General features: G+C 65.1%; 1 protein-coding gene across 5 annotated transcripts in view; it reads left to right on the forward strand.

Moving 5' to 3' along the window:
* Nucleotides 1-18477, forward strand: part of INPP5A (inositol polyphosphate-5-phosphatase A) — a 158930-nt gene that overhangs the window by 55524 nt on the left and 84929 nt on the right. For 3 of the 5 annotated variants that reach the window (XM_046027579.1, XM_046027577.1, XM_046027578.1), the window contains exons 3-4: nucleotides 6899-6999; nucleotides 10620-10707. In XM_046027579.1, the coding sequence (XP_045883535.1) occupies nucleotides 6899-6999; nucleotides 10620-10707 (189 nt within the window). Of the gene's footprint in view, nucleotides 1-6898; nucleotides 7000-9097; nucleotides 9224-9658; nucleotides 9963-10619; nucleotides 10708-18477 lie in introns of those variants that run through there. The other 2 variants (XM_046027580.1, XM_046027581.1) reach the window with 2 other exon arrangements.

Below are 18477 nucleotides of genomic sequence, written 5' to 3' on the forward strand. Positions count from 1 at the left end.
CCAGCTGTGAGCACGGGGCAGCTGCTGGCCCAACCCCGAGGACACACGCGTCCCCCAGGGCACCAGCTCCTGGGATATGTGTTGTCACACGAGGACACGGCAGCAGAAGTGGCCGTGGCCCTGGGATGTGGATTGGTAAGAGCTCACGATGGAGGGCGTGTTCCGGCATCGTCCCCGCGGGTGAGCAGAGCCTGTCCCCTGGCGTCCGCCTGCCTCCCAGCCAGGGCCACTCGCGGCTCTCCGGAACCCTCACGTTTGCCTCCTGAAGACCCACAGCTCGCTCACTCGCCAAGGAAATACTGTTTTTCTGTTGGTGAAGTTTTCACAGCGTGTCACTAAAATTAGGATTCCTAACGAGCTATTTTGAGTTTCTCACCATGTGCCGTAATTACATCTGTCTTAAAATGAAGTTCTTGGGTCTTTGAGTGATAGGTTGACGGGCGCTCGGGCAGAGAGCGCAGGCACCGGCCCTCCCCCAGAGCTGGCAAGCAAGAGGCCTGGGGCCTGTTTCCCCCTTGCCCTGCCGTTAAGGAACCACAGAAGACCCAAGACGGATGGACATATTTCCCGTCCTCCCGACGGGCTCCCTGTCCAGCTCCGGGGCCCTGGCCGGTGGGCGGTTTCTGGGCTTGCTCCCACCGAGTTAGACAGCGAGCACGGTGAGCAAAGTATCACGTGAATTGAAAACGTGCGTGAAGCAGGGCCAACAGGACGCTGTCCCTCGGTGTCCGCTACCCTCGCTCAGTTTCCAGCTCACAGCCAGGCCTGTCACGTGCCCCGCGTCCGCCCCCGGTCACTGGAGCGAAATCCAGGCAGCGTGACGTTGCGCATCAGCGTGTCAGCCTGAGTCTCTGGAACTGAAAGTGTTGCCCGTGTCACTGTGACACCTGCGAAGAGGGCCGGGAACCCCGGCACGGCCCTGGGTATGGGGTCTGCCTTCCGATGTTCCCGCCGTCTCTGGGTACGGTTTGTGGACTGCAGTGGATCAGTAACTTGGTGGAAATTACGATGTTTTCATAACTCCGCGGGGCTGTGGTTGGCACACAGTGGACTCGGCATGCTCGAGGTGGGCGGTGAGGCGGGTTCTGAGCGCCCGGGGAGGCTCGCGTGTCCACGCAGCTGCGCTGCGGCCCCTGTGCTGGGCGCCCACTGGTTTGCTCTCTGCCCCTCGTGGTCCGTCGGTCGGCATTTTCTAGTTTCCTTCACTCGGCTCTGTGCGCTTCTGTCTGGGGCGCCGCGGGGGCCCAGCGCTGGCCGCTCTCGGACCGCGCCCAGGGCCGTGTGTGCTCTGCGGCCTGCCCGGACTCGGGCGTCACGCGGTTCCGTCAGGGCGCTTGGCGGTGTCACGCTGTGTCCCTGTGCACGCGCGTGCGGTTCTGTGCACGTGTGGGACTGCACGTGCGTGTGCTCGTCTGGGGGGGCGTGAGTGTACGTGCGTGTGCTCCTCCCCACACTGGTGTGCTGGAGCCGTTGCTGCGTAGACGGCGTGGCCTGCAGAGCCGTACGCGCTACGCGGCTCTCCACGGAAGACCTTGGCACACGCGCTCCGGTCGAACTCCCTCGAGTCCTGTCCACTGAAACCTGTTTTCTTGCGCCTGCGACGTGTGAAGGACGCTCACTGGCTGTGTAAGTGCTTGGCTCACGCCTGAGCTCGCCGATGTGTTCAGAGAGGCTGTGCCCGTGCGGCCTGGTTCGCGTGTTGGTTGTGGCCAGTGCACCGTGACCTCTTGGTTTTCCTTGTGGACCTTTGTCCCTGGGTCTGCACCTGTGGGGTCTCCCGGACCTGCCGGCGCCTGTGGCGGCCGGGCCGTGTGCGTGAGCTTTCTCGGGCTCAGGACGCCCTCCCAGGCACAAGTTCAGCTCTTTCTACTCTGGGGACGTTTCCCTGGATGACGAGTTTCAACATTAGTCCTGATCTGATGTTTCGTCCTGCAGGGATGGTGGCTGTCCTGCCCGGCAGCCCTCCCCCCTCCCCTGCCAGCCCCCCTATCCCCTGCTCACCACCCCCGCAACCCCGCCCAGCCTCTCCCCTCCTCCCTTGCCCATTGCCCCTGCCAGTGCCCTGCCTGTGTCCTCTCCCCCCTCCCCTGCCCATATCTTCTCCCCCCTCCCCTGCCCCCTCCCTGGTCCTCCGCCCGGCCCCTCTCCGCCCGGCCCCTCTCTGCTCCCCTTCTCCTGTCACTCAGCCCTTCCTTGGTGCTTTGTCGTGGGCTTCTCTTTGTGAGGGATTTTGTCTTCTTCCATTTCTTCCTTGAGGTTAATGTCATTTCTTTCTCTTTTTGTTTTTGGTCCATTTCTGGTGGAGTTTTGCGCTTCTGACTCCTGCTCTCGAGGGTGGTTTGAGTACATTTAACTCCGCTGCAGCGTGGGCCGGCCCGCTGTGCCCGGTGGTCCTGTGCGGGGGCTGGGCTGGACCTTGTGCGGTTCTGCAGCGACCGCTGCTGGGAGCCAGTGGGAGGAGGCTTGTGCAGGATCCCAGCCCCACAGCACCCCCTTCTGTCCTCCCGGCAAAGTGCGGCACAGGCTACCCCAGTCCGTCCCCGGTGATCTCTGCCCCCGGTGATCCGGTCCCTGGTGATCCTGTCCCCGGTGATCTCTGCCCCTGGTGATCCTGTCCCCGGTGATCTCTGCCCCTGGTCATCCAGTCCCTGGTGATCCCGTCCCTGGCGATCTCTGCCCCCGGTGATCTGGTGATCAGCGATGGTGATCGCACGCTCTCCTGGCTCTCTCCTGTCCGCACACCTGTTTCCCTTTCCTTCCCTTCCTCCTTCGTCAGCAGCTCCCCAAGGCCGCCTCCCCTCCTTTCTGTCCCCTTTTTTCTCCACAAGCCCTGTCGCTTCCTGGCCGTGGGCTCTGACCAGCTGCTGCTTTTTCAGTACTTGCAGACTGGTCCCCGGCCGCATCTCAGCCCTGCCTTGGCCCGGCCCAGGGTCCACGGGCATGCGGCATGCTGCGGGCTGCTGGCTGCCGGGTCCCCGGACCGCGTGTCGTTTGCCCCGAGGTGTCCCCGCCCCAGCCCCTGGCGGCCTCCTTCCACTCTGTGTTTCAGTTTGGCGACCGCAGACAGCACACACGGCTGAGACCACGGTGCTCATCTCTGGCATCCCACTCGGCGGGATGCCCTCATGGTGCAGCCTCTGTCCCGGTGCCATCATGTCTCCCTCATCTGCCCACAGAGACGTTCCCGGGAGGACAGACTTGTCCTTCTCGGTCTCTCTGAAGACCCTCCCAACCCGAGAAAGCCATGAGGGTTCTCGCGTCCGTGTCCTCACGCACTGAGGACTGAAGGAAGCTCCTGGCTGTCCTTGAGTCGGAGCCAGCTGTGGCGGCAAGAAGGGGGCCGCATGGCCTCTGGAAAGTACCAGGGGTCTGCACACTCCACACACCTCCCTGCTTCGGAAGCAGCCCCCTCCCGCGGGGTGTGCCCTCCACCCCGAGTGGCCGCCTTCGGGGTCCTGCGGGAGCCCGTGTGCAGGAAGAACGGGGGCGTTTTCCCTCTGGAGGCCGCTGGTCACTCCCACGGGAGGACAGACTGCCCACAGCTGCAGCGCACGATTCAATGTGATTTTTGCCGATTTTGAATGAAAAAAAATCTCCCTTTTGGGGGAGTATCTGGAGCCCGCGACGGCCACCGCATGGATGTTTTCGTGTCATCGTGAGCCCCAGACATGGACGTGCTTGTCTGAGTCCCTGCCAGGCGCCAGTGGCCTCTCCTGGCCGCGGTCTGCTGTGGGCTGAGGCCGCAGCTGCTCACGGCAGGGAGGGGACCCGCACACAGCCCAGGTGAGCAGTCGGGCTCCTCAAGGCCACCACGCCTGCGGCGACCAGAAGGCAGGGCACCGTGTCTCACGGCGAGCTCCCTGCCCGCGGCGACACGTCTCTTTCGGGTCTGAGTACAGAGAGCCGGCCTGCTGGGCCCGGGGCGCGACTGCGCTGTCGAGAGGTACGCCACTCACAGCGGCCTCTTTGCGAGGTCGTTCGTTACTTCTCTTCTAGAACTTTTCATGGTCTCATCATTTTAATAGCTGCTTTCAGATGACGCACAATGCTTCATTTGGGTACGTCCGGATTCCACGTAACTTTTTCTGACTGTAGGGGCCACTGTGTTCCCTCGGGCATCGCCAGCGCCGGAGGCAGCCCCCAGGGGCCTGGTCCATCCCGACGTGTGGCCAGGCACGTCCAGGGCTTGGTGAGCGACGTGGGGCTCCTCCAGCGTGCGGGGCGTGAGATGTGGGGTGCGGGGCTTATAGTCCCGGGAGACGTGGTGTGGCCAGTGAGCCCAGAGGGGCAGGAGGTCGGAGAAGCTGGGAGTCCGGCAGGGGATCGGTGGCCTCCTGGGGACATCGCGGGGCACGTGTGCAGGAGGGGCTGCCCCTGGAGGCCTGGGCCAGTGGGTCGGGGTGCAGGGGTGCAGGGTACAGAGCCGTCTGGGAACACAGGGCGGAGGCCGTGGGCCACATCCGGAAGCCCTGGAACCAGAGCCGAGCTGGGCCTCGGGGGTGGCTCCCGGGGGTGCCCGGTACCTGCGGGGCCCTCATGCCCCTGTGAGCGCGCTCCCTGCTGCCCTGCCACCGTGCCGTGTGTCCAGGCCTCCCTGCCCGTCCCATGCCCGCCCCCTGCCGGCCTGGCGCATCCCGCGGGCGTCCTCTCGGGGTGCGTGTCTGGAGCCTGGGGCGTCTCCGAGGGAGTCCAGGCCCCGGTTTGAACAGACGCGACCTCGTGTAGTGGCTGAACAGTGTGTTTACGGCTCAGACGTGCGTCTCAGCACGCGCAGGGGCCGATCACGCCCAGCGACGAAGCCCAGCGGGGATCGGTTCGCAGTCGCTGCCCGGAGCGGGGCCCGCTGTGGAGACGCGGTGCAGGGGTGCGTTGTCAGAGCCGAGTCGAGCTCGTCGTCCGAAGCGTCGTTGGGTCACTGCTCAGAGCTGTCGGTCAACCAGGGTCCCAGAGATAAAATCACGGGAGTCCCTTTTTTGGCTGTGTGATCAGTTAAAACTTAGATTCAAATGCGATAAATTTAATCTGGAAAATCGTTGTGTTTTCCACCTAAAACATATTGAACACAGGTCTTTCCTGACCTCTAGTCCAGCTCGGGGCGCAGTGTTGCGTGTGGGGCCGGTTCAGCGACTGGAGGCCCGGCGGAGCACAGCGGACCACAGCGTGGCCTGTCTGAGTGGCGCTGTGGGACGGCGTGGGCCAGGTGAGCCGTCCCAGGGCAGGTCACCCAGCGTCTGGGCTGGCCTTTAAGACCTGGAATGAAGCGGAGAGGTAGGAGGCAGAAATGGAGGGCATGGTGTTCTGCGTGCGGCAGGCTGAGGCGCGTTGGGACCCGCTGGGAGGTGCCGTGACAAAGCCTGGAAGGCCTACGTCCCCAACCCCACGGTACTGATCCCTGAGGGCCCCGCACCCTCGTGAGTTTGGGGCGGCTGCCACCGCTGCCCCCTGGCCGCTCTGCGGGCCATTCAGCCCGATGCACGGCACGCAGGCCCGGCTCCCGCGTCCTCGGCCCCTGTGGCCGGCCGTCCAGCTGCTCCGTGGGCTCCGCCTGGCTGGGTCCTAGAAGCAGCTGCTTTCCGTCAGGTCTGCAGAGAGCAGCCCACGTCCCTGAGGCCGTGGATGGCTCGCCGGCCGCCGGGTCCCAGCAGGAAGCGGTGTTTGCGGCTGAGTTGCCGGTGACATCAGAGTGCTTGTGCGGGAGACCTGCCTCTGCGATGGTGCATTTGGGGAAGGGGGAAGGTCATTTTGCAGGTTTCTGGCAAACCCTTCTCTGAGTCAAGAGGTGCTTGGGAGAGGGTGCGTGGTGGCCACGGGTGGGTGCAGTTTGTGTAACAGGCAGCTGGGGACGTGGGGACAGGCCCCTGCATGTCTGCACCCTGCCCTTGGCCCTCTGGTCCCCATGGCTCCCAGGCAGCCCCTGTCCTTGCCTCAACCCCGGGCTGTAGTGGCTGGGCTGCCTCATCGGCCCAGTGGTGACGTGCTATCCTCTCTGCCCGTGCGGTGGGACCAACAAGGGCTTGTCCTTTCTGTGAGCAGGTGCCGGTCAACATAGATTCAGTGACCTGTGGGTCACCCTGGGATGCCCAGTGTGGTTTGCTGACAGAGAGTGAAGACGCAGGCGGTTGTGAGGACTGTGGTACTGGGCCGTGTGGGGCGTGGGGCGGCTGGAGGGCTCCCGGACGGGACCTCGCTGCCCAACGATGTCGCTGGGAGCGTCCCTCGTGTCTTCCGGAACAAGAGTTCAGGGAGGCCCTGCGGCTCGCAGCGGCCTTGGGGACGGAGCATGCCGTGCCCGCGGAGGACGGGCCTTCCCAGGGCCCAGATCCTCCGGCTGTAGCGGGGGCCACACGGCCTGCGGGGCCTGCGGGGACATGGGTGCCGGGCGTGGCATCAGGCGGTCCGGAGCTGATTGTGGGCCGGGCAGAGGCAGCCCCTGCTGAGCGCGCCGTGGGCTCTGCTGACTCCCAGGCCGGGGAGAAGTGTGCGCGTGCCCACATGCTGGCTTACACGTGCTCACACATGTGTGCACGCACCCTCCTACGTGGGTGCCCACCGGGCTAGCGGCCTTCGTGGAGGACGTTCCCGCGTGTAGGCAGTGAGATGGCGCCGGGCTGCTTGTTCCTTGGGTCGAAACGGGTGCTCCATGCGAGACACAGGAGTTTTCTTAACTGGGGGAAACAGCTCTGACTTATTGAAGACGTTTCGGAGAAATTTCAAGTCCTGGGGATTGGGAGAGCAGAGGATGCTGGAACCCAAACGGTCGGACGCATGGAGGGGTTTGATTCCTCCAGATGGGTCCCGTCACTCACTGGGCACGGGGGGACGTTCTGTCCCGCAGCCGCCTCCCACTCGGGGTGTCCGCGCGGCCCACCTCTGACGGCCTGTCCCGCTTCCTCCGCAGGTCGTGCATGCGCACAAGCCGCACTTCATGGCGCTGCACTGCCAGGAGTTCGGGGGGAAGAACTACGAGGCCTCCATGTCCCACGTGGACAAGTTCGTCAAGTAAGTCCCAGCGGGGTGTGCCGTGCCGTTCCCGGAACACGGTGCTCCGGGGGGTGATGTGTGCCCGTGGGGGAGCGGAGGTGACGGTGTGCCCGTGCTGGGGGCGGGGGCGGGGGCGGGGACAGGGGTAAAAGCAGACCCCGGGGGAGGGGGCGGCGCAGAGCGTGACGGCGCGGCCCTGGGGTGTACCTGTGAGGTGACCGCGATCCCGTGGGCCTCAAGACTTCAGCCCGGCCTCCAGGCGGGGTGTCCCTCCCATCTTTGTGGTCTGGTGGCTGCGGCCTGGCCTTGGTGGATGGCCACATGGACGCTCTGCAGCTCTCAGCTGTGTTTGTCGCAGTGGGAGGGGATGACGTCCGTGGGGAGTGAAATCTTTGTCACTGGGAATAAGTAGCCACAGGCATGGGCAGCCGCGTGCAGGACAGGCCTTCCCGGTGCTGCTGGGAGTGGCACCAACTTGTCTGCTCGGGCCTGGGAGGTGGACCCAGGGGGGGCAGAAGCAAGCCTGGGAGGCCCCCGCTGAGAGGTGGGTCCCTGTGTGGCTGTGGGTCGCAGGAGCGGCTGCGGGACCTGCCTTCCTGCTGCTCTGGCCCGGCCCGAGTGCCCAGGACGCCCTCTCTGCCCTTGGGCAGCACCGCGCCTGCCCTCCGGGTATCCTAGCCGTGGCCTTGTCTGCGCCCCAGCCGTGGACTCCGGGCACCAAGACCGCTCCCGCCGGCAGTGTGAGGCGATGCTTCCGTCTCCCAAGGCTGGTCCCTGAAGGCCACCGCGCCCGCAGAGGCCCCTGGGTCGGTGCTCAGAGCCCTGGCACCTGCCGCGTGGCCCGAGGGGTGTTTCAGCGGCCGTCACCATGCTCCGTCCTGCTTGTGTCCCTGACATCGTGGACGGACACAAGCCACTCATGTTTTCAGTTGTTAAACGGGGGGTAATTTGCTAAAGAGCACATTTTTTTAAAAGTATGGCCAAATTTTCCCCAAATAATATAATTTTAAGGAATTTTAATCAAAAAAATGTATTTCACTGTAATACTAAGATTACTGTGGGAGAGCAGGGGAGCGTGGCTCAGCACCAGAGTAGCCAGAGTAACCCTGACGACGCACGAGATGGGCGTCCCCCGGCCTGGGCTACAGGACCTTGGGGCGCAGTGAGGTCACGGGAGGGGTGCAGGGTAGGGGCGGGCTGCAGGAGGACCCCCCCTTCGCCGGGCCGTGTGCGGACGGCCGTGAGCCACGTGGCTGGTGTTGCTGCGTGAGAAGGTGACGCCGACCCCCGCCTTGCACACGGGGACGCGTCTCAGCCGTGTCACTGCGTCGGTGTCAAACATGGGGTCACTCAGCACTGAGATAAAGGAAGGACCCGTGTCGTGGCTCTGGGGCAGGGGAGGGTCCTCAAGGAGGTGCAGAAGCGTCACCTACAAAGAAGATTGAGAAACTCCAATGTCAAATGGTGAATGATGATGTGAAAATTGTCAGAAGACACAAAGTGGGAGGGACAGCTGCCACACGGCCGAGTGACGAGATCCAGCGCTTGAGAGCACAAAGGGCCCCGGGGAGCCATGAGAAGGATCGCGGGGGAAGAGCCAGGCTTTTCGCGGAGGGGGCCCTGCGGGCTCGTGGCGGGAGGCTGCCCTGTGTGCCGTCCCCATCCTGACCCCACGCCCCTCGTTCGCATCCCACGTCCTCACCGTGCTCCCCCGTCCCCACGTCCAGGTCCCCACATCCGCATCCCACGTCCCTGCCCCACATCCTGGTCCCCGCGTCCCTACCCCGTGTCCCGTGTCCTGTGTCGTGTGTCCCCTCCTCAAGTCCTGGTCCCCGCGGCCCCACCTAGCATCCCTTTGTCCCCGCCTCCTGACTTTGTCCCGACCCCTGTCCCTTTGTCCCCACCCCGTGTCCCCACCCTGTGTGCGTGTCCCCCCACCCCGGCAGGTGCAGACGTGCGGGTTCTGCCGTCCGGCTGCTGCCTCGGTTCTTGGTGCTCCTGCCTGCGCCATGTGGGACGCGCTTCAAACTGTCCTTTCCGAAAGACGACCGCGTGAGAGAAGACGCCATTTACTGTGAACTTGCCCTGCCGCTCCCAGTGCTCGCGGTTCCCTCGCAGGCTCCGTTTCTGTCTGGGACCGCGTTCCTGCAGCCTGAGCTGTCCGTGACGCTCATGTCCACACAAGTCAGGGGTGACGAATTCTCTCAGCCTTTGTCTGTCTGAAGAGCGTCTTTGTCCTCAGGTTTGAAAGATGTTTTGTTGCGAACAGAACCCCGGGCTGCCAGCGTTTCTGTGCTGGTCCTTAGAGGACGTCATCGTGCTGTCCCCTGTCGTGTGGTTTCTGAGGGGACCAGGCCAGGGGCTCGTCCTCATTTCTGGGTCTGACGCGTCTCTTCCCTGCCCGCGGGACGCCGTCTTCCTGGCCGGTTTGCGGCGACTTGGTATCCCGTGTCAGTTTGGTTTCCCTCGCGTGGGGTCCTGGTTCTGATCAGACGTGGACACAGTTTGCCCACCATGTCCTTAACCCTTTTCCTCCCCCTTCTCTCGTGCCCAACCCTGGCCTCAAGGGCGTCCCGTGCGGCACCCATGTCCCCGCGGCTCTCGCGGCTCGTTTTCCTCTATTTGGGTCATTTCTGTCGCTGTGGCCTGTCGTCACCGACCTCATTTGTTTCCTTAGGTTTTCAGCTGCGTTTACGCCCTCCCAGCCGGGGACGTCGAACGTGTGGCGTTGGTTCTGCCGTCCCTCCCGTTCCCGCGCGTCTTGACGTCTTTGACCATATTTACGACGCCTGCTTCCGGGCGCTTTTCGCTACTTTTTGCCCTTCTCTGCCCGTCCCCGTTGACCGCTCTTTCACCGATGGTGGGTCGTATTTTGCCACTTTGCGGGCCGAGTCAGTTTTTGACGTGGCGCCAGACGTAACAACCGTCGTCTGAACCTGGCGTCCTGCTGCGGACGTGGCCGAGGTGGTTTCCTGCGGGCGGTGAGGGTCGCTCTAATCCTCTTCCCTTTTCCCGCGTGCGCCCCGGTTCACGTCCTAGAGCCAGAGCCCCGCTTCCGTGGGCCCCTTCCCGTCGCGGCTCTGGTGCGCTCCCGGGGCTACGGGCGCAGGGGTTCCCCTCCCAGCCACATTTGCCGCTGGACGGGCTTGTTCTGGCATGGAAGGCGATGGTGAGAAGAACGGGTGTTCTTCTGTGGAGCCCCTGTCCCCGGTGTTCAGAGACCCTCCCCCGTCCGTGTCGTGAAGCACCAGGAGTCAGTCTGTGATGCGCGTCCCCTGCCCAGAGAGGGACGGGCGCGCTGCAGCTGCCTGGGCCCAGGGGCACTTGGGAGTGTGGTTTCCTGCCCGTGCCAGCCGGGCACAAACAGCTGGGAGGCCCCACAGACCCTGGGGTGGTGCTGTGGTGGTGTGTGGCCCAGGCCGAGCCCCCAGGGTCCCCGCGCCTCTGCGTCCCCGTCCCTGAGACGCTGCTGGGTCCCGCGCATCCCCGGGGCACGTGGTGGGCCTCAGACTCCGTGCCCCTCCCCACTGCTGGTCGGGGCCTTGATGGGGCGACGTGCGACTTGGCGTCCCAGCCAGCAGCCTCGGAAGCCACGTCCCATGTGGCTTGTGCACTAAAGGACCCCTCTTCCCTCCCAGAGAGCTGCTGTCCAGTGACGCCATGAAGGAGTACAGCCGCGCCCGCGTCTACCTGGACGAGAACTTCCGGTCCCAGGAGCACTTCACGGTGAGTGCGCGTCCGTGTCCCGGGTCGGGGTCGGTGCCGGGCTGACCGTGCGCCCACAGGCTGCTGCCCTGCCCATGGGGCCGCACAGGCAGCCGTGCCCGAGTTGGAATGTCAGCACCTCGGATGGGGTCCACGGGCGGGGCCACCAGCAGGGGGACCAGGGCTCAACCTGTGGGCTGAGGAGGGCAGGTCGGGGCTCTTCACAGAGATGAGGGTCCCTCCTGTTCCCGGGTCTGCTCCAAACAGTTGCTCATAGGGCTCAGGCCGGTCCCTTGGTGCAAGCCGCCCTCCCCGGCAGGGGAGCGGGACAGAGACCTGCCCCTTCTCTGCACGAGTCCTTGGTCCGGGGCGCAGTGGACACCTGGAAAGGGTGCCCTGCTGGGGTGCAGCGGCTGGGGTGCACCGGGAGGAACCCGGTGATGGAGAGGGCTGAGGCTTCTGGGAGGAGCAGCTGTCGGGAGGTTTGGAGGAGCTGTTGGTTCAGAGGACTGTGGCCTCACGGTCCCCATCTTCAGGGGAGCGTCAGCGCTGCTCGGTTAGCTTGGTTTCCTCCGCGTTCTGTTCCCAGAGTCCGTCGCCTCACGTCTGTCCTGTCGCCAAGAGCCTGGTGCAGAGCAGGCGCTCGGCCCTTGTGTGCTGCCGCGGGTGCCTGTGCGGGGGGCGGGTGGGACTGGGACCACGTCCGAGTGGGGAGCATCAGGGGGAATCGCCCTGCGGTCAGGAAGGCGTCGCTTGGTTCTCAGCCTTTAAATCTGGGGCGTCCGTGCCCATCTGGGGGTGCTCCTGTGGCTGAGTGGTCGTCGCACGGCTGCCCCAGCCTCTGCCGCTGTCCTCGCGCACAGCCACCCTCCGCCACGCTCAGCGCAGCCTGCTGGCCCGCCGTGTCAGCCACGCCGCGTGGGCCCCGTGCTGCCCACACCCCCTGCCTTCCTGCCTCTGCCCGCTGGCCACTGCTCTCAGCCGGTCCTCGACACAGAGACACTCTCGACCCTCATGGTCCCCCGTGCCGGGACTGAGTTCCGTGTCCCGTTGGGACGTGTTCTGGTGAAAAGCTCCGCAGCCAGCGGCCCACGACGTGGTCTGGATGAACGGCGGGGGCGGGAGGAGGGGCAGGTGCCCGTGGGCCCGGCGGGGGTACCCTCAGAACAGAGCGCGGAAGGACGTCCCGGGGTGTCCCTGGCTGGGACGGCGCGTCGGGCTGCTGGCCTGTGCGTCCCGGGGACCCCAGGAGGGGCGGGAACAGGAAGTTGCAGACACCGGAGAGGAGGGGCCGAGGCTTTTACTAAACTGGACGAGCCGCGCGGATGGCGCAGGTGCGTTCCCGTCGCAGGTCTCGGCGGCGGCGGTGGCATTCCCCGCCGAGGCTCATCCTCACGACGTCCCTGCGAACAGGCCGCGTCCCCGTCCCCCTCAGGCGCTGGCCTGTGCCGGTGCGCTCTGCTGTGCCGCGAAGCCACCACGTCGCACGGCCGTCCCTGCTCGCCCGCTCCTCGCTGGGCGCGTCCCCGCGTCTGCGCCGCCTCCTTTTGGCGGGAGACTCGGTGTTTAAAGTGAGCCGAGCAGGAGGGCGCGCCCCGCCAACGCACGCACGGAGGCAAGAGTGTGTCAGGCCGCGGGCGGCCGGACCGTCGTAGGACACGGGGGTCCGTCCTCAAGAGGACGCCGTGGGCGGGGCACGCGTGGCCCGTGTCAGACTTGCGGTCGCGGACGAGACCGGCCATGGCCCGGAGACCAGCTGGGCGGCGGTGCGGGCTCCGACGCCTCCCCTCACGGACCGGTGGGCTGAGGCCCGCTGCCCGCCCGTGCGACCCGCCGCCATGGCGGACGCCGACTAGAGCAGAGGCCCCAGAAATGGCTGTCACAGACCGTGGCCCGGTCAGCTGCTGCGGGACGGGGCGGGGCGCGGTCCACTTCCCTTGCGTTTCCCCAGAAAGGTCTTTCGACGTGAGGGTCAAGGAGACTTGGAAGAAGACTCCCGGGCAGGCTCGCCAGGAGCTGCTCCGGACGACGGTGCAGAGCAGCCCCGCGGGGGTTCGGGCGCCCCAAGGCCACCTCTCCCAGGACTCTGCCCGTGTGCTCCCTCTGCTCCCATCCCAGCCTCGGATCGCGTCCACGTGAGCTGCTCACATGCACGTGGGAATCTGGCGTGAGGCCAGGATCACACACCTGGCGTCTAAGCACGGAGCCGATAGACGAGAAGGAAACAGACGGCGTCTGGAAGACTCCCAGGTATTGGAAACAAACCGCACACGGGGCCAGAGAATGCCACTGAGCAGTTTGAACTATGGGTCCGGTGACCTGGAAGGCAAACGGAAGCCGTCAGGATGCTCCCAAAGGGGTCCACAGAGGGGACTCTGTAGCGTTAAGTGCTTAGTGTGGACAGTTTTGAAAGTAAGAGTGAATTAGCCCAACGCAAGCAGAAGGAAAGAAATGACACTATTATCTCTTATTAGAGCAGAAACATGCAACAGAGAAAACAGGGCAGGGAAAACCAGCGAGACCAGATGGTGCCGTAGCAGGACAGCGCGGCCAGGGAGCCTCACCCCGCAGGTCAGAGCCACGGTGTTTGGGGAATGAGGCTGCGGCCATCGGGTCAGGAGGCTCCCCTGGGCCACGCCGGGACCCGCCAGAGGCCACTTGGGGCCGAGGGAGTTCGCGGTTCTCAGCAGATGGGCTGCCGTCTTGTGAGAAGACACGGGGCCTCCCGGAAAGGCCTGGTGCTGCTGCTGTCCGTCTGTCCGTCCTTCTCACTCACACTGGCCTCTGGAAGTTTCCCGAATTTTCTTGAAATGCTCGCTGTGGCGCTCTCCGCCCTCTGCCGCGCGTCACTGCCGTGCTCGCACAGCTGCCTTTCTCTCCCGCAGAAGTGCTCGCTTGGTAAGAAGGGGAAGGGCAGGAGGTCGGCGGCTGTCGGCCCAGGAGCCGCTGTTTCGGTTTCCCACCGACCCGAGATTTATCTCAAAACGTCGTTCTGCAGTTTGTGGTGGAAAACAGACACCTGGAACGAGGCCGTCCCATAACTCAGCAGTTTCCTTGAAAAGTTAACCTTTTTCGCAGAAAGCGTGTCTGAATCCTCAAAGATTACGTGATGACGAAAGCTGGGAATAGCCTTAGATACCGGAGCATTTCCCACTGAGGGACAGCCGTGTGGCGGGTGGCCTGGCAGACCGTGTCTGGGGGACCCGCCTGCAGCCGCTGAGGGGGCGCAGAGCCCACGGCCTGAGAGAGCACAGAGCCCACGGCGATGCTCCCCCGATGGCATCTGGCCGTCCAGTTGGCACGTGGAGGTATTTCACAGTGAGGCTGCACCTGGTCTGTTCTTTAGCCCACACGCTTCCAAATTTAAAGCATCTGAGACCAGGTGCCCCCAAGATCCATGGCATTTCTGTTAACATTGGCAGCACGTTCCTCTTCTGGTCGGAAATAGAGATGACGCATCAGCAACAATCTCGGCCGTGGCGCTTGGTTCGAGCCTGAGACCGTGCTTGGGGGCGGCCCCTCGCTCTGCTGGGCTGACCTGGCATGGGGTCACGGGGACGACAGGTCTGAGCCCCTGTGGCTGTGGCTGCAGTTGCAGGTGGGGGGGGGTGCTGCACGGTGTCAGGGGACAGGCTGGAGGGCTTGGCCTGCCGGCCGCGGGGATGGACACTCTCCGGCCCTGCCGTGCTGTGGCTTGTCTCTCCTTCCAGGGTCCCCATCCTCCGGCGGGGGTGGGGGGTCCCCTCCTGCAGCCGCAGTCCCGTGTGAGGCACGTTAATGGCCACTAGGTAACTGGACAGCCGTGTTGGGCAGGTGGGAAAGGGTCGCCTGGGCTCCAGACGCCAGCAGAGCTCCTCCCAGAGTGGGCATAGAGGTCCATGCACGTGTGCCGTCCCAGCTTGTGACCGAGATGCCGATGGCTCCCCACGGGGTGACCCGGGGCTTGACCGGGCCCGTGGCGTACATCTCTCCGTGGGCCGGGGTTCTCCGCACGGCCTGGTGCGGGGACTGCCCCCCCCCGGAGTCCTGGGCAGGGCCGGGCTGCACTGGCTGTCGGACGGACAAGAATTTAATTTTTACAAGATTAATAGGACTGGAGCAGTATTTTTCGCTGAGTGTGGTTCAAATAATAGGCCATTAATTGAAAAAGGAAATTGAAATGAATTTGTCTCGTACATAAATGCTGTCACAGGTATTAATAGGGATCAGAAAATAGTGGTCTGTTCCCAGAAAGAGGGCAACCCGAAGCACCTGGTCTGTGAGCGTGACCCCAGGTGGGGGTCTGCCGTGCTGCCGAAGCCTGGGGGCCGGACCGCGGGGGTCTGCCTGGGGGGGGCGCTGTGGACTGGAGGAAGTCTGAGCTGGGGGGACTCGCCCTGGGGCACTTGCCCTGGGGGGCTGGGTGGGGCATCCCGCGGCCTAGGCAGGAGCCCGTCGATGCCTCCCGTCACCAGGAGGTGGCGCCAGAGCCGCACTTGGTCCCCGAGACGCTCCGGAGGCTTCTGTGACTTAAAACAAGGATCGTCAGATTTCGTGTGCTCCGAAGAGTCACGTGGGCCGTTCCCCGAGACCGGCTGTCCCCGCGCGGAGACCTGGCTGCGGCCCGGTCGGTGCCCGCTCCCGTTTCTCCCGGGACCTCAGCACGGAGGGCGGGGCCGGGTCCTGTCCACGGTCCCTCCCGGCCGACTGGCGACCCTGGCCCCAGGCGTCCGCACTGCCACGTGTGAGCCGGGTGGGTGGGCCGGGACTCGGGATCTGCGTCCGCGGTGGGGGCCCCTGGGTGCCCTCAGGCCCTTGCCTCCTGCGGCAGCTGCCCTGCTGGCCCCTCACTGCCCTGCACCCCTGAACCCCAGGGTCGCCCTCCTGCTCTGGCCCAGGGCCTGGGTCCGGCCACCACCCTGGGTGCCCAGTAGGCCTGCTCCGAGTCTGAGAGAGCGACGGGAGAGCCGAGGCTCCGTTGTGCGTGACGTGGCTGCCCTTCGTCCCTCCCCGTCGCGTGCAGGGCTGTGGCTGTGCTGGTGTGAGCTCAGGATGGGGGCCTGACCGGGTTTCGATGTGTTTAAGACCACGGGTCGGGCCTGGGGCCCCACATTTGGAGAGACTCCGAGAGGACCAGACCCTGCCAGCCGCTGCTTGATTGCGCCCGAAGCAGGTGGACAGCCCGGCTGCCCTCTCCACGAGGGGCGTGTTCTCCGCGACTCAGTGCTGAGTCTTCCCGCATCCTGGCAGGCTCTGAGCTCATAACCCCTGTGAAGACTTCCACGAAGAACAGACATTCCAGAGTCAACCTGTGGCAGGCCCGAAGGCCCTCTTGTCCTGTTCTTGCCACGTGGACAAAGAGCGCCAGGTGGTGGGACGGAGCTTAGTGTTGCCGGTGCTGCAGCAGGACTGGCCGCAGAGGAGAGCAGGAGACACCCCTCCACGTGGGGCTGGACCCCGGGCACCCCCTCCCCGTCCCCCTGGCCCTCCACCTACGGCCTGCTCCCGGGTCCCTCCCAGGCCCTGTGTGGTGGGATGCCACGTGACCTGCAGTTCATGCTGGGGACAGACCGGAGGTCGCTGGGGACGCTGCGGCATCTGGTGGAGAAGCCAGTGGCCACCGCTGGCACCCTGGGCTGATCCCCAGCATCCCCGGGATCCGTGGGACGCCCCCGCCTCCTAAAACACACATAAACCAGGGACCGGCAGGTGGAGGCAGGCATCGCGGCCATCGGGTGGTCGCTCCCCGCAGACGGAGGCCCAGCGGCGCCCGTCTTCTGGGAGGAGCCGGCGGCCACCTTGCCACACGTCCTGCCTGTCCGCTCCTCGCTCACTGGCACCCCCAGCCCTGCCTTCTGGACGCACTCCCGCCCCCACTGCACAGTCTCCGCCTCTCCCGTGGGGCCCCCCCTTCTCCTGTTCACGAACACACCTGCTCTTTGCCCGTGCCCCCGCCCCTGCTGTCCTGCTCGCCCCCGAGGCCCTTGCCCTGTCCTCATGTCACCGGCTCAGTGACCGGGTCCGTGGGGAGTAGCAGTTGGCATCAGGCACGTGACGTGTGACGGTGATTCGCACACCTGCTCGGGTACAGGGACGGGTTCCAAGGCAGGCGGGGCTCTCCAGGCGGTGCGGGCTTCCTGGACCTGGGTTCCCCGACCGCCGTGTGTGCTGGGCCCGGCAGCCCAGGAGGCGTGCGGGGCTGTCCAGGCATCCAGGCTCGGGGAGGAGGGTCTCGAGAGGACACGTGGAGCTCTGCACCTGCGCGGAGGGAGCTGCTCCCGTCTGGACTGTGGCGAGCGCCCCCCCCCCCCCCCCCGCAGGGTGTGCTTGGATGCCTGAAAGGCTCTGAAGTGCTTCCCCCAGGAAGCCTTCCAGGATTGGCCTACCGGGAATCTCCGCCTGCGTTCTCAGGCGTCCTGCATCCGTCGCTGTTGACGGCAGCAGGGCACCGCCACGCAGGCCTCGACACTGAGGACGTGGCCCGGGACGTTTCCCAGGCCTTCCGTGTGTCTATCAATGGGAGACCCGAGAGCACAGGAGTTGTGTCTCAGCACGGGAGGGACGTAGAAAACACGTCACTTACCACACGAAAAGCCTGAACGTCGATAGGGCGTGTGAAGGTAACGGCTTTCCTATACTCTGGCTTCAGAAGTGGCAAATGAGAAAGAAATTGCAAATTTATTTTGGTATAAATTCCTCGTCTTGCTTCAGTGCACGAGTGAGTGTCTCTGTCCTGCTGCTCGTTTGCGTGATGGGCAGGCCCAGGGGGGTGGGCAGGCTCGTTTATCCAGGTGAATTCCAGGCTCCTCGGGCCAGAGGCCACCCCCACAGTCCCTCCCCTGCCCCAGCAACCCCGTCCTGCCCCCACTGGGTGACCTACGAGGAGGAGGAGGATGGAGGCACCCGGCTCCCGAAGCAGGACATGCCAGCCAGCCTGGGCACCCCACACGCCGTGGCGAGGCCGCTCTGACACGCTACAGGCCGGTGCCAGGTACCTGGGGAGCCCTCGGGGTTCTGGGACAGCGGTGCCCTGGAACAGAAGGCTGTGGGACATACGGGCTCATCCGGTGGCTTCCTCCCTGCATCTCCCAGTCAGCGGCAGACACCGGCTGGGCCGTGTGTGTGGTAGGGAGCCGGAGGACCGGGTGCCCCGTTCTAGCCTGCATGCCACGGGGCAGGACCCCGCGGGGCCTCTAGAGCCCGGATATGCGGATGGCCAGGCAGGGAAGAGGGAGCGGGGCCGGCCCTTGACTCAGAGTGTGGATGGCTTGGCCACGTCCGCCGCAGGAAGGCCGCCCACGATGGCCCCTTAGCCAGTCCCTGACGTGTGGCCGGCGACCTCAGATGTGTGCACGGCAGCCGGACCCAGCCCAGGTGTCGTGTCCTGCGGGACGGGCAGGGGCCGTGCTCGTTGGCGCTGGGCTGGTGTTTGCACCGTTGATGGCCCGGGAGGGAGGCCGTCTTGTGAGGCCCTCGCCGTGGGCCCTCGAGGGTCTGAGAGACTGAGCGCTCCCAGGCAGCGGCCGGCCAGAGCCAACACTCGTCCTTGGGGCCACACTGAGAGCACGTGGGGTCAGGGGAGAGCACTTTTGTGACCACAGGCCTGCTTTCACGCACGCGCACTGACTTCTCGGAGCTCTCAGAGCCGGGCTCCTTCTGGGCGGAGGGGTCTGAAGCCAGAGCCATGTCGGTGTCCTTGAGCACCGGGAACTTGGCGGCACCTGGAGGCCCCAGGGAAAGCGTGTGGGCTCTTGCCTGCAGCGGGGAGACCCCAGGGAAAGCCTGCAGCGGGGAGACCGGACGCCTCCACAG

The sequence above is a fragment of the Meles meles genome, chromosome 13 (assembly GCF_922984935.1).
Source record: "Meles meles chromosome 13, mMelMel3.1 paternal haplotype, whole genome shotgun sequence".
NCBI classification, from domain to species: Eukaryota; Metazoa; Chordata; class Mammalia; order Carnivora; family Mustelidae; genus Meles; species Meles meles.